General features: G+C 42.9%; 1 protein-coding gene across 3 annotated transcripts in view; it reads left to right on the forward strand.

Annotated features, from left to right (window-relative positions):
• The window catches only part of YY1AP1 (YY1 associated protein 1), a 31111-nt gene that overhangs the window by 12757 nt on the left and 3028 nt on the right, over positions 1-15326 (forward strand). For all 3 annotated transcript variants that reach the window (XM_060201598.1, XM_060201597.1, XM_060201599.1), the window contains exons 4-7: positions 3266-3437; positions 5873-6017; positions 8674-8824; positions 12771-12887. In XM_060201598.1, the coding sequence (XP_060057581.1) occupies positions 3266-3437; positions 5873-6017; positions 8674-8824; positions 12771-12887 (585 nt within the window). The remainder of the gene's footprint in view (positions 1-3265; positions 3438-5872; positions 6018-8673; positions 8825-12770; positions 12888-15326) is intronic.

Raw genomic sequence — 15326 nt, forward strand, 5'->3', positions numbered from 1 at the left:
AGAGACACCTGCAGACCTGTTTCACCGCCTGTGAAGCAACTTCCCTGCAGGTGGGGAGCCGGGGGCTTGAACCAGGATCCTAACTGGTCCTTGCGCTTTGCGCCACGTGCGCTTAACCGCTGTGCTACTGCCCGACTCCCGGAAAGTCATTTTTTCATAGACATTCACCACCTCTTGATCTGCTTTTGCTCTTGGCTCCATGGTTGTATTGCTCTTCCTCTCAGTCTTACGTTTGTAGAGATCATGGAAGCTGCTGATTCTCATGAAAGAACCAGGATAGCCTTTCTCTCTAGAGCCTCTGCTTCATCTTTCAAACCACTGTAATTTCTTTTCTTTCTATTTATTTACCAGAGCATTGCTCAGTTCTGGCTAATGGTGGTGATGGACATTGAACTTGGGACTTTGGGGCCTCAGGCATGAAAGCCTTTTTGCTTAAGTACTGTCCTATCTCCCTAACCCTCTTAATTTTTTTCTAAGTTCTTTTTTTTAATTACTTTTTAAAAAAGATTTATTTGTTTATGTGTGAGAAAGGAGCAGAGCTTCACTCTGGCATATGTGATGCTGAGGGTTGAACTCTTGAAATGTCAGACTTTAAAAAAAATTATTTTTTAATCATTTATTTATTAGATAGAGACAGCCAGAAATAGAGAGGGAAGAGGGTGATAGAGAAGGTGAGAGACAGAGAGATACCTGCAGCCCTGCTTCACCACTCACAAAGCTTTCCCCTTACAGGTGGGGACTGGGGGTGAACAGGGTCCTTGTGCACTGCAACATGTCCGCTCAACCAGGTCGCCACTGCCCAGCCCCAAACCTTCAGCACTTATCAAACGCTGTATCACCTCCTGAGTTGTTACCCTGATTTTTTTTTTTTTGCCTCCAGGGTTATCGCTGGCACTTGGTGCCTGCACCATGAATCCACTGTTCCTGGAGGCTATTTTTTCCCATTTTTGTTGTCCTTGTTATTACTGTTATTGCTGTTGTTGTTGGATAGGACTGAGAGAAATTGAGAGAGGAGAGAGTGATAGAGAAAGAGAAAAGCTTTGCAAGTGGTGAAGCAGTGTTGCAGGTGTCTGTGTTTGTCTCCTCTCTAGATTTCTGGCTGTTTCCATCTAGTAAAAAAAAAAAAAAAAAAAAAAAAGATAGGGAGCCGGGCAGTAGCACAGCGGGTTAAGCACATGTGGCACAAAGCGGAAGGACCCATGTAAGGATCCCGATTCGAGCCCCCAGCTCCCTACCTGCAGGGGAGTCACTTCACAAGCAGTGAAGCAGGTCTGCAGGTGTCTTTCTCTCTCCCTCACTCTGTCTTCCCCTTCTCTCTCCATTTCTCTCCTATGCAGCAACAATGACAGCAATAACAACAATAATAACTACAACAATAAAAGCAACAAGGGCCACATAAGGGAATAAATAAATATTAAAAAAATTTTAAAAAAAGATAATTTTCGGGAGTCAGGCGGTGGCGCAGCGGGTTAAGTGCATGTGGCACAAAGCACAAGGACCAACTTAAGGATTCTGGTTCAAGCCCCCAGCTTCCCACCTGCAGGGGAGTCGTTTCACAAGCGGTGAAGCAGGTCTGCAGGTGTCTGTCTATCTCTCCCCCTCTCTGTCTTCCCCTCCTCTCTCCATTTCTCTCTGTCCTATCCAACAACAACGACATCAATAACAACAATAATAACCACAACAATGAAAAACAACAAGGGCAACAAAAGGGAAGACAAATAAGTATTTTTAAAAAAATTTTAAAGGGATAATTTTCTTTTTTCCCTTTTGTTGCCGTTGTTTATCGCCATTGTTGTTGTTGTTATTGCTGTCATTGTTGCTGGATAGGACAGAGAGAAATAGAGAGAGGAAGGGAAGACAGAGAGGGAGACAGCAGCAGGTTAAGTGCAGGTGGTGCAAAGTGGAAGGACCAGCATAAGGATCCTGGTTTGAGCCCCGGCTCCACAAGCAGTGAAGCAGGTCTGCAGGTCATTCTCTCCCCTTCTCTGTCTTCCCTTCTGGTTTGAGCCCCCAGCTCCCCACCTGCAGGGGAGTCGCTCCATAGGCGGTGAAGCACGTCTGCAGGTGTCTGTCTTTTTCTCCCCTCTCTGTCTTCCCCTCCTCTCTCCCATTTCTATCGGTCCTAACAACCACAACAATTATAACTACAACAACAATAATAATAATAACAATGACGGTAAACAACAAGCACAACAAAAGGGAAAAAATAGCCTCCAGGAGCAGTAGATTTGTAATGTAGGCACGAGTCCCAGCAGTAACCCTGGAGGCAAAACAAAAACAACAACAACAAAGAACATAGTACTAAATAAGGATCCGTGCGAGGATCCAGATTCAGACTCTTGGCTTCCCACCTGCAGGGGAGAACACTTCATAAGCTACAAAACAGGTCTGCAGGTGTCTTACCTTTCTCTTTTCCTATCTCCCCCTCCTTTCTCAATATTTACTCTGTCCTTTTCAATAAAATGGACAAAATGGCCACCAGTAGCCACAAATTTGTAGTGCTGGCATCAAACCCCAGCGAAGACAAAAAAAAAAAAGTAGTAATACTGTTTTTAATTGTCATTGGGATGTCTCTTCTCCAGGCTGACTTTTTCAGATAGCAAAACAGAGATAAAGAAACAGAGGGGCCGGGTGGTGGCTCACCTGGTTGAGTGCACCTGTTCTCATGTGCAAGGACCAGGGTTCAATCCCCCAGTCTCCACCTGTAGAGGGAAAACACGGCAAGTGGTGAAGCAGGTCTGCAGATATCTGTCTCTCTCCCTCTCTGTCTCCCCCTTCCCTCTCAATTTCTGGCTGTCTCCAGCCAATAAATAAATAAAAATAATGCGAGAAAGAGAGAGAGAGATGAAACACTAAATCTTCCTTCAGTGTGATGGAGCCCAGATTCAAACAGTGTATGTGCATGACAAAGCAAGTTCATTATCAAAGTGAGCTATCTTGCTGGCCCCGTGGTGATGTTTTATTTAGTCATCTTTATTTTGTAGTAGGAAGGACAGTTTCTCTCTCATAAGTTATGTTCCATTGGTTTGAGTTGTCTGGAACTTAGGTCTACTGGACTGGGAGATAGCTTACCTGACAGAGTGCACACTGTACCATGCACAAAAACCTCAGTTCCAGTCTGGCACTGTGTGGGAATTTAATGCACGGAGGAGGCTCATGAGTGGCAGGTAGAGTAGTACTGTAATTACTTTTCTTCTCTTTCAGATTAAAAGGGAAAAGGAGAATCAGAATAGGCTTAAATCTCGTTTGTGTCTTATTTCCTCAGAAAGAACTGGGAACCTTTGCTCAAAGCTCCATTGCTCTTCACCACCACTTCAACTCCAAGTTCCAGACCTTGTTTCAACCATGTAATCTGATGGGAGCTATGCAGCTTATTGAAGACTTCAACACACATGTCAGCATTGAACGGAGTCCTCGTAAAACTGTCAAGAAAACTGGTAGGGAACATACATGTCCCATTAAGCTTTACTTGTGTTAACTTTTATCCGGTAACTTTCCAGAGGTAAATTCCTAGGGATAGAGAAGACAGAATTTTTTTTTTTTTTTTTTTTCCGTGAGAGCCCCGAAGACAGACTTTTTGGCTTCCCACCTGCAGGGGAGAACACTTCATAAGCTACAAAACAGGTCTGCAGGTGTCTTACCTTTCTCTTTTCCTATCTCCCCCTCCTTTCTCAATATTTACTCTGTCCTTTTCAATAAAATGGACAAAATGGCCACCAGTAGCCACGAATTTGTAGTGCTGGCATCAAACCCCAGCGAAGACAAAAAAAAAAAAGTAGTAATACTGTTTTTAATTGTCATTGGGATGTCTCTTCTCCAGGCTGACTTTTTCAGATAGCAAAACAGAGATAAAGAAACAGAGGGGCCGGGTGGTGGCTCACCTGGTTGAGTGAAAAAATATTTATATAAAAAATAAAAAAATATTTATTTATTCCCTTTTGTTGCCCTTGTTGTTTTTTACTGTTGTAGTTATTATTGTTGTTGTTAATGATGTCATTGTTGTTGGATAGGACAGAGAGAAATGGAGAGAGGAGGAGAAGACAGAGGGGGAGAGAAAGACAAACACCTACAGACCTGCTTCACTGTCTGTGAAGCGACCCCCCCCTGCAGATGGGGAACCAGGGGCTTGAACCCGGCTCCTTAAGCCGGTCCTTGTGCTTTGCGCCATGTGCACCTAACCCGCTGTGCTACTGCCCGACTCCACAAAATAATATTTAAAATTTTTTTCCTCCTCTGTTTTTTCCTTTGTAGTCATTATATAAGTTTCTAGAACCACATGATAATATTTAGAAAGGCAGTGTCTGGAACTGAGAGGCTTTGATTAGCAAGATAGAGATGAATAAAGCTGAACTGTCTCCTTTTTATGGTTTTTTGTTCACAACTTGAGGAGTAATCTGAGAAAACTTAAGGAAAGTTACATAAGAATTGAATAAAATTCGGAATACCAGATTTGTCAGGGAGATTAAGGTAGTTAGAATCTTATTCTGCATGAAAAACAGCATTGTGAAGGTCATTTATCTTTCAAGGTATTTTTTAAAATTATCTTTATTTATTGGATAGAGAAAGCTGGGAATCAAGAGGGAAAAGGGTGATAGAGAGAAAGAAAGATACCTGCAACACTGCTTCATCTCTCACAAAGCTTTCCTCCTGCAGGTGGGGACCGGGGGCTTGAACCTGGGTCCTTGCACATTGTAACATATGCAGCCAGGTGCATCACCACCCACCTGGCCCCTTTTTCAAGGATTTAAAAGGGAAAGGAGGTAACACCTTTTTGAGCATGAATTATGTGCCAGTTATTACTTGGTGATTTACAACTGCTTGTGTGACTTAACTGTGTTAAGTGTTCCACATGAAAATGAATAAGAGAATTAGCTTTTTTTTTTAATGGTGAATTCACCTTTTTTTTCTGTTTTTTTTTTTTTTACAACAGAGCACTGCTCAGCTCTGGCTTATAGTGGTGCAGAGCACTGAACCTAGGACTTTGGAGCCTCAGGCTTGAGTTCTCTTTGCATGACCATTATACTATCTACGTCAGCCCGGAGAATTAACTTATAGTTGACATTGAGCATGTAGCATTAGGTCACTTGTTAGCTGAGTGTGGAAACGTCTTTGGAGAGGGTGTATGGGGAGAAGGGGTCAAATATGGGGCAGTTCCATTGAAATGTAAAAATATGTTTAGAGGGACTGGGTGGTTGGTGGCACACCTGGGTGGTTGTACATGGTACAGTGCACAAGGACCCGGGTTCGAGCCCATGGTCCCCACCTGCAGGGAGAAAGCTTTGCAAATGGTGAAGCAGTGTTGCAAGTGTATTTCTCCCTCTCTCCCTATCACTCCCTCCCCTCTTAACTTCTGACTGTCTCTATCCAATAAATAAATAAAGATTTTTAAAAAAATAAATAATAAGGGAGTCGGGCGGTGGCGCAGTGGGTTAAGCGCACATGGCGCAAAGCGCAGGGACCAGCGTAAGGATCCCGGTTCGAGCCCCCGGCTCCCCACCTGCAGGGGAGTCGCTTCACGGGTGGTGAAGCAGTTCTGCAGGTGTCTATCTTTCTCTCCCCTCTCTCTCTGTCTTCCCCTCCTCTCTCCATTTCTCTCTGTCCTATCCAACAACAAAGCAACGTCAACAATGGCAATAATAACCGCAATGAGGCTGCAACAACTAGGGCAACAAAAAGGGGGAAAAATGGCCTCCAGGAGCGGTGGATTCATGGTGCAGGCACCGAGCCCAGCAATAACCCTGGAGGAAAAATAAATAAATAAATAAATAAATAAATAAATAAATAATAAAAATACATTCAGGAACTTTTATGAAGCAGTCTTCTATTCTCTAATATCATTTATCATTATTTCTTCCCCCCCACCCCCCTACAGCCTCTGAGTTTCCATGTTTGCCAAAGCAAGTGGCTTGGATCCTAGCCACCAACAAGGTTTTTATGTATCCAGAGCTACTGCCAGTGTGTTCCCTGAGAGCAAAGAATCCTCAAGAAAAGATTTTGTTCACCAAAGCTGAGGACAAGTAAGGGTTTGCTACTGAGGGCATCACCCCTAAGGCAGTTACTTCTCTCTTTATATTTCTTGTATAATTACTGATGTCTTAAGTATACTTTTTTGCCTCACATTTTGATGTGTTAGTAGACTGTGTGGGGGGAGAACCAGAACATCACTCTGATGCATGTGATGCCAGAGATCAAACTAGAGACCTCATGCTTCAGAGTCCAGTGCTCTAGCCACTACTCTGTCACTCATCTCCACCCAGCAACCCAGGGTTTCTTTTTTCTTTTTTTTATTTATAAAATAAAAAATATTGACAAAACCGTAGCATAAGAGAGATGCAATTCCCACCACCAAAGTTACATATTCCATCCCCTCCTTTGAAAGCTTTCCTGTTCTTTATCTCTCTGGGAGCGTGGACCCAGGATCGTTATGGGGTGTAGAGTGTGGACAGTCTGGCTTCTGTAATTGCTTGTCTATTGGACATGGGTGTTGGCAGGTTGATCTATACTCCCAGCTTATTTCTCTCTTTCCCTAAGGAGGCAGGGCTCTGGAGAGGTGGGGCTCCAGGATACATTGGTGAGGGTGTCTGCCCGGGGAAGTCAGGTTGGCATCATGGTAGCATCTATAGCTTGGTGTCTGAAAAAGCAGTAAGATATAAAGAAGAACAAATTGTTTATAATCAGGAGCCTAAAGGCAGGAATCTAACAGATGATTTGCAACCCAGGGTTTCTTTAGGCTTAACTTGTGGCAGCTGCTCTGTTCGGCTCCATGGTGCAGGAAGACAGACTCACATGAAGCCAGTGTGCTTTTATTGTGCAGTGACTGAACACACTACACGGAGGATGGCTATAGAATAATAGAAGCTCCTCCTCCACCCTGGGACAGCTGCTTGTGTGACTTAAATATACAGGAGAAAACCAGTCTTCAACCTGTCTACTCTCCCTCAAGGGCCCCAGACCTTTATGTCAAGGTGAATGTCTAAGAAAGCCCACGTTTTATCCACTGTTCCACCTCCTGGGCCTCAACCTAAAATCTTCTAGAAATTGCTATTTTTCTTTTTTTAAATTTTCCCTTTTGTTGCCCTCGTTTTTGTTGTTGTTATTGATGTCACCATTGTTAGACAGGACAGACAGAAATGAGAGAGGAGGGGAAGACAGAGGGAGAGAGAAAGATAGACACCTGCAGACCTGCTTCACTGCCTGTGAAACAACTCCAGGGAGCCGGGGGCAGTTGCTTTTTTTGTTGTTGTTGTCTTTTTTTGTTTGTTTGTTTACTATCTTTATTTATTGGATAGAGACAGCCAGAAATTGAGAGGGCAGGGGGAGATCAAGATTAAGAGAGAAAGAGAGACAACTGCAGCACTGCTTCACCATCCGCAAAGCTTTCTCCCTGCAGGTGGGGACCAGGGGCTCGAACCTGGGTCCTTTGCATATTGTAAAGTGTGTACAACCAGGTGCGCCACCACCTGGCCCCCCTTTTTTGGTTGTCTATATTTTTAAAATATTTTTTCTTTCTTTTTTTTCTTTTTTGCCCCCAGGTTTATTGCTGAGGCTCAGTGCACGAATCCACTGCTCCTGGAGACTATTATTTTTTTCCCCTTTTGTTGCCTTTTTTGTTTAATCATTATCGTGGTTATTATTGTTGTTTTGCTGTCATTGTTATTGGATAGGACAGAGAGAAATGGAGAGAAGAGGGGAATACAGAGAGGGAAAGAGAAAGACAGACCTGCTTTACCACTTGTGAGGTGACCCCCCTGCAGGTGGGGAGCCAGGAGCTGGAACCAGGATTCTTACCCTAGTCCTTGCATTTCACGCCATGTGTGCTTAATGCTGTGCTATCGCCTGATCCGAAGACAGTTTTTCTTACGATTTATTTATATTGTCATTCAGAGCAATAATAAAGGCTCTTTGATAGCCCTTTTATTTGCCACTGAGTGACAATAATAAAGATCAAGAACATTTTTATGACATTAGTAAATTCATACATAGGTATCCATGACTGAATGAATGTGTGACATTGAGGGGGTAGTGTTGGTGCTAATTCAATATGTCTAATATAGGGACAGGGGTAGATAGCATAATGATTATGCAAAGAGACTCTCATGCCTGAGGCTCCAAAGTCCCAGGTTCAATCCCCTGTATCACCATCAACCAGAGCTGAGCAGTGCTCTGGTTAAAAAAGAAGAAAAACAAATATGTCTAACATGATGCCCATCTTTAATTTTTTATACTTTTTATTAGATCCATTTGCCTTCCTTTTTATTGTCATTATAAAGTTCATCATGATGTGCCACTTATCAATAGTTTTTACCAACTTGTTTCTCTTAAACTGATTGAATCTTATTCATTATACTTCTTAGAACTCAGTAAATACCTAAAGTGGACTGGGGAAACAGCATAATGACTATGCAAATGACTTTCCTGCCTGAGGCTGAGGTCCCAGATTCAATCCCCAGCGTCATCAAAACCCAGAGTTTAGCAGAGCTTTGGTAAAAATAAGTAAATAAAATAGTGAGAAAAAAATAAAGAATTTCAATAACTATCTAAACTTTTCTATTGATTAGCCGTTACCACAAGAATTATATCTAGAGAAAGTGGATTGTAAAATGGGGAGTCAGCTTGGGGAAACTTTCCACAAGAGTGAAGTGTGAAATGGAATTCAGTGTTCTTCTTTCTTAGTTTATTGGCTTTAGGACTGAAGCACTTTGAAGGGACTGACTTGCCTAAGCCTCTAATCAGCAAGTACCTTCTAACCTGTAAGACTGCCCACCAGTTAACTGTGAGAATAAAAAACCTCAGCATGAACAAAGCCCCTAATAACATCATTAAGGTGAGTGTTACTGAATCCCTATCCGGATGTATGTGTCATTTCCCACCCTCAACGCCCCCCCTTTTTTTCCCTTCTTGGTCTTAATGCATATAGAGACCCCTTACCTAAGGGCTAATCCTTTTACCCATGCTCTCAATTAATTCCTCTCTTGCTTTTTCAGGGACATTGATTCATTATTTTCCTCTGGAATACCATTTTCTGTTATGAATATGTCCTCTAAATACAACATTGTTTAGGAGAAATAATTCCACTTATTGAGACCCTAAGGTCCTAGATTCAATTCAAAGCACCACCATGGGCCAGAACTGAGCACTGTGTCTGTCTGTGTAAATAAATCTTTTTTTCCTTTTTAATATGTTCAAGTCTTAATATACTTCTCCAGTATTTTTTTAATGTATTTTTTAAATATTTATTTTATTTATTCCCTTTTGTTGCCCTTGTTGTTTTATTGTTGTAGTTATTATTGTTGTTGTCGTTGTTGGATAGGACAGAGAGAAATGGAGAGAGGAGGGGAAGACAGAGAGGAGGAGAGAAAGATAGACACCTGCAGACCTGCTTCACCGCCTGTGAAGCGACTCCCCTGCAGGTGGGGAGCCGGGGTTCGAACTGGGATCCTTATGCCGGTCCTTGTGCTTTGCGCCACCTGCGCACTTAACCTGCTGCGCTACAGCCCGACTCCCTATGTATTTTTTTTTTATGCAGCTGGGAAATGAACTAGGGACCTCACTTTACATAACATCATCACTGATCAGCTGTCTTAGAGACAGAGAGGGAGAAGACAAAAGATGGAAAGGAAGGAAACAGCACTGTTCCACCACTTATGTGCTCCCACTCCCACTCCCACTCCCACTCCCACTCGGTACCCTGGTTTGAACTCACGGGTTCATGAACAGAAAAGGCTCTACCATACTGGCTGAACCATCTCCTGGCCCTCAAAACATATTTCTCTCTCTCTCTCTCTCTTTTTTTAAATTAAAAAAAATTTTTTTAACCAGAACACTGTTCAGCTCTGACTTACAGTGATGCAGGGGACTGAACCGGGGACTTTGGAGCCTCCGGCATGAGAGTCTGTTTGCATAACCATTATGCTGTCTACCCTCTGCCTTTCTTTTCTTTTTTTTTTTTTTTTAAGGTTTTTATTTACTTACTGGTTTGTCAGAACAGTCATGACACATTTGACATAGAAAAATACATCACGGGCGGAGGGTAGATAGCATAATGGTTATGCAAAGAGACTCTCATGCCTGATGCTCCAAAGTCCCAGGTTCAGTCCCCCCGCACCACCATAAGCCAGAGCTGAACAGTGCTCTGGTTAAAAAAAAAAAAAAAAAAGAAAAAAGAAAGATAGAAAAAGAAAAGAAATAAGCAGCAAATTTTTTGTGCTCCGAGAGGTGGCGCAGTGGTAAAGCTTTGGTCTCTGAAGCATGAGGTCCCGAGTTCGATCCCCAGCAGAACATGTGCCAGAATGATGTCTGGTTCTTTCTCCTCCCTCTATCTTTCTCATAAATAAATAAAATATTTCTTTAAAAATATGTCACGATTGTTGCAACAACCTGATATTTTGGATAAAGACTGAGAGAAGTTGAGAGGGAAGGGGTAGAGAAAGAGGGTAAAAGACAGATACTGCCTACAGCATTATTTCACCACTCATGAAGCTTCTGCTCTACATGTGAGAAGAGACTTGAACCCAGAACCTTGCACATGTACTCATTCAAGTGTACCACCACCTACCCCTCAAACTTAATTTATTCTATTTCACTCTAACCATCTCAAAAAATTATATAGCACTTTATATCTGTCTCCTTAATTCTTTTTATTTTGGTGAGGCTCTGGTAGTAAACTCATTACTTCATGTGTGGCACTTCTTTACCTCTAATTCTGGACATAGCTTTTTGCCAGTTTTGAAATAATATTACATGTTTAACTTTTCTCCATATAGGATTGTCTTCATTCTCCTTGATCCATTGCCACTCATCCATCTCTTTTTTTAAATTACCTTTATCTGTTTGTCAAATAGAGACAGCCAGAAATCAAGAGAGACAGAGACACCTGCAGCACTGCGTCACCACTCATGAAGCACTTGCAGAGTCCCCACTGCAGGTGGGGACCAAGGGCTTGAAATCAGGTTCTTGCGCACTGTAGTGTGTGTACTTAACCACTGTCTGGCTCCTCGTTCATCTGTCTTTTGATCTTTGAAGTTTTTGTTGCTTTTGCCTTTCCTTCTCCTTTCAGACTTCCATCTTTAAAAATATTGCTTTCTGGGAGTCGGGCAGTAGTGCAGCAGGTTAAGCGCACGTGGCACTAAGCACAAGAAACGGTATAAGGATCTCGGTTCGAGAAATAAAAAAAAAATAAAACAAGAAATAAAAGGATCTCGGTTCGAGATCCCAGCTCCCCACCTGCAGGAGAGTCATTTCACAGGCAGTGAAGCAGGTCTGCAGGTGTCTCTCTTTATCTCCCCCTCTCTGTCTTCTCCTCCTCTCTCCATTTCTCTGTCCTATCTAACAACGACAATCATTAACAACAACAATAATAACAATAAAAAAGGCAACAAAAGGGAAAATAAATTTTAAAAAATATTCCTTTATTAGGTGGCTATGTTGCGCAATGGATGCGCTTTGGATTTCTAGTGATAAAAATATTTCTTTCTGGTGGTACTGTAGATAAAAGTATTGGAATCTCAAGTATGAGGTCCTAAGTTCAATCCTTGGCATTGTATGTGCAAGACTAATACTCTGGTTCTCTCTCTGTCATAAATAAATATCTTATAAAAAGAAAGAATTGGGGGCTGGGTGGTAACGCAGCGGGTTATGCACACATGACCTGTGGAAGGATCCCGGTTCGAACCCCCATCTCCCCACCTGTGTGTGTGTGTGGGGGGGGGGTTGCTTCGCAGGCAGGAAAGCAGGTCTGCAGTTGTCTGTCTTTTCTCCTCTTCTCCGTCTTCCCCTCCTCTCTCCATTTCTGTCTCCTATCCAGCAACAACAATAATAACAATAACAACCACAAGAAGGGCAACAAAATGGGGAGTATAGCCTCCAGGAGCAGTTGATTCGTAGTGCTGGCACGGAGCCCCAGTGATAACCCTGAAGGCAAAAAAGAAAGAAAGAATTGGGTGGTGGTGCACTGGGTTGAGCGCACATGTTCCAATGCGCAACAACCCAGGTTTGAGCGCTGATCCCCACCTGAAGAGGGAAAGCTTTGCGAGTGGTAAAGCAGTGTTGTAGGTGTCTCTCTGTCTCTCTCCTCTATCTCCCCTTTCCCTCTCAATTTCTGGCTCTCTATGCAATAAATAAAGACAATTTTTTAAAAAGAATTATTCATATGTATTCAAAGTATGAGATAAGCACTGTTGTTGTATTTGTTGAGCAGGAACAAATCTGATTTAAAATCACTCAAATTTGCTTTCTTTCCTATATGACCTAAAATTTTCCTTTCCTGGCAACTAGAATAAAGATCAGAATTAGGGGGGCAGGGTGCAAGGGTTAAGTGCACATGGTGCAAAGCCCCCTGCCCCCACCTGCAGGCACGTAGCTTCACAGGCAGTGAAACGGGTCTGCAGGTGTCTGTTTCTCTCCCCTTTCTGTCTTCCCCTTCTCTCTTGATTTCTCTCTGTTGTATCCTACAACAGCTGCAGAAGCAACAATAAAGGCAACAAAAATGGGGAAAATGGCCTCTAGGAGCAGTGGATTTGTAGTGCAGGTACTGAGCCCCAACGATAACCTGGAGGCAAAGAAAAAAATCATAATTAGAAGGTACTGAAGTACTAGTAAAATTTCTGTTGGAGATTAGTTTGGTTTGAAATGCACAGACATAAGTACACGTTGTTTATGTGTATATGTAGCTATGAGAGTGTGTGCATCTTATATCACTGCCCACCCCACTCTTCATCATGGGCAATGATTCTAGGAGAAATGTAACCCAAACTTTCTTTCTTCACCTTCAGTTTTACAAGAAGACCAAGCAACTACCTATCTTAGTGAAGTGCTGTGAAGAGATCCAGCCGCATCAGTGGAAGCCACCAGTAGAGCGGGAAGAACATCAACTTCCATTCTGGCTAAAGGTACAGCCCAACTCCTCAAAGCAGGTTGAAAGTAAAGTGCTTGCTAATAACCCAGAAGAAACATTAAGGAAGGGCTGCTTTAAACTTTAATGTTGGGCTAGGGAAACAGCATAATGGAGATATAAAATACTTTCAGACCTGAGGCTCTGAAATCCCAGGTTCAATCCCCAACTCTACTATAAACCAGAACTGAGTAGTGTTCTGGTACTAACAAGAAAATTTCAGTGCTTCACTTGTAAAACTAGAACTTGAGGAAAACCTTCCTTATTCACTTTTCCTCCTTCTCTGCTTCACCCTGCCCCTTGCCCCCCAACTGCAAGTGATTTCACTTTTTAAAAATTGTATAGCAGCCTAGGAGGTGGTACACTAGATAAAGTGTTTGAACTTCAAACATGAGTTCATGAGTTCAGTCCCCAGGATCCATATGCCAGATGCTTTGATGTGTTCTCCCTCCTTCCCCTCCTCCACTTCCCCCTCTCCCCTAGCACCTTTCCTCCCTCCCCTACTCCCCTTGCCTCTCTCCCCTTCCCGCCTTTGTTCCCCATCCTCCCATTTTATAAATAAGTTGGAGCCAGGTGGTGGCTCACCTGCTTGAGCATACACATTGCTATGCGTAAGGGCCCAGGTTCAAGCCCCTACAAAGGGGAAGTTTTGCAGGTGTTAAAGCAGTGCTACAGGTGTGTCTGTAGTCCTCTCTCCCATTATCTCCCTCTCCTCTTTTTTTTCCCCTCCAGGGTTACTGCTGGGGCTCAGTGCCTGCACTGTGAACCCACTGCTCCTGGAGGCCATTTTCCCCATTTTGTTGCCCTTGTTGTTGTTGTTGTTGCCGTTGCTGCTGTTGTTGCTGGATAGGACAGAGAGAAATCGAGAGAGGAGGGGAGACAGAAGGGGAGAGAAAGGCACCTGCAGACCTGCTTCACTGCCTGTGAAGCGACCCCCTCACATGCAGGTGAAGGGCCAGGGACTCAAACCGGGATCCTTCCACCGCTCCTTGTGCTTTGTGCCATGTGCACTTAAGCTGCTGCGCTACCGCCTGGCCCCCTCCTTCTTGATTTCTAGCTCTGCTTATTAAATTAAAAAATAATAAATATTTAAATAAATAAGCTTTTTAATAAAAATTGTAAAATCGGGTGGGGGTATAGCATAATGGCTATGCAAAGAGACTTTCATGCCTGAGGCTCTCAAGTCCCAGGTTCAATCCCCACACCACCATTAGCCAGAGCTGAGCAGTGTTCTGGTAAAAAAAAAAAAATTGTAAAATCGTAGTTTTATAAAAGGAGTTGAAGTATTTTCTTAAGTATATAATTGTATTTTTTAATTATATTTTAATTTTACTGGATAGAGACTGCCAGAAATTGAGAGGAATGAGAGACAGAGAAACAGCTGCAGCACTGCTTCAACATTTGTGAAGCTTTCTTCCTGCAGGTGGGGACCTGTGCCTTGAACCCGGGTCCTTGTACATTGTAACATGTGTGCTCAACCAGGTGTGCCACCACCTGGCCCCTATAATTTTTTTTTTTTTTTTTTTACCAGAGCACTGCTCAGCTCTGGCTTATGGTGGTGTTGGCGATTGAACCTTAGACCTCAGAGTTTCGGGCATAACCTCAGGAGTCTGTTTGCATAACCATTATGCTATCTCCCCTCCCCTCTAATTATGTGATTGTAATGCTGTCTTTGTAGGATTTGATACCATGAAGAAACCTTTTTGTTTTTTGTTTTGTTTTGTTTCAAAGCAAAATTCAGGCTATTGATGGTGCTAGCAATAGAACCTGGGACCTCTCAAAGGCAGGTCCTATGTACATTAATTCCCTAAACCCAGAACAGTGCTTTAACATACTTTGGGCTCCCCACCTGCAGGGGAGTCACTTCATAGGCGGTGAAGCAGGTCTTCAAGTGTCTCTTTCTCTCCCCCTCTCTGTCTTCCCCTCCTCTCTCCATTTCTCTCTGTCCTATCCAACGACATCAATAACAACAACAAGGGCAACTTTTGTTCCCTTTTGGGAGTAAATAAATAAATATTTTTTTTAAAAAGGTGCTTTGGGTTGTGAGTCGGGCAGTAGCACAGCAGGTTAAGTGCAGGTGGCACAAGGACCAGCGAAGGATCCCAGTTCGAGCATCCGGCTCCCCTGCAACCTGCAGGGGAGTCGCTTCACAGGCGGTGAAGCAGGTCTGCAGGTGTCTGTCTTTCTCTTTTCCTCTCTATTTTCTCCTCCTCTCTCCATTTCTCTCTGTCCTACCCAAGAACAACGACATCAATAACAACAACAATAATAACTACAACAATAAGAAATAATAAGGCAACAAAAGGGAATAAATATTTTTTTAAATCTTTAATTTAAAAAAAAAAAGATGCTTTGGGCTAGGGAGTATGTCTGAGTATGTTGTAAAGTCCCAGGTCCAATACCTATGCTCCATAAGAGAGCTGAGCAGTGATCTGGT

The sequence above is a fragment of the Erinaceus europaeus genome, chromosome 11 (assembly GCF_950295315.1).
Source record: "Erinaceus europaeus chromosome 11, mEriEur2.1, whole genome shotgun sequence".
Lineage (NCBI taxonomy): Eukaryota > Metazoa > Chordata > Mammalia > Eulipotyphla > Erinaceidae > Erinaceus > Erinaceus europaeus.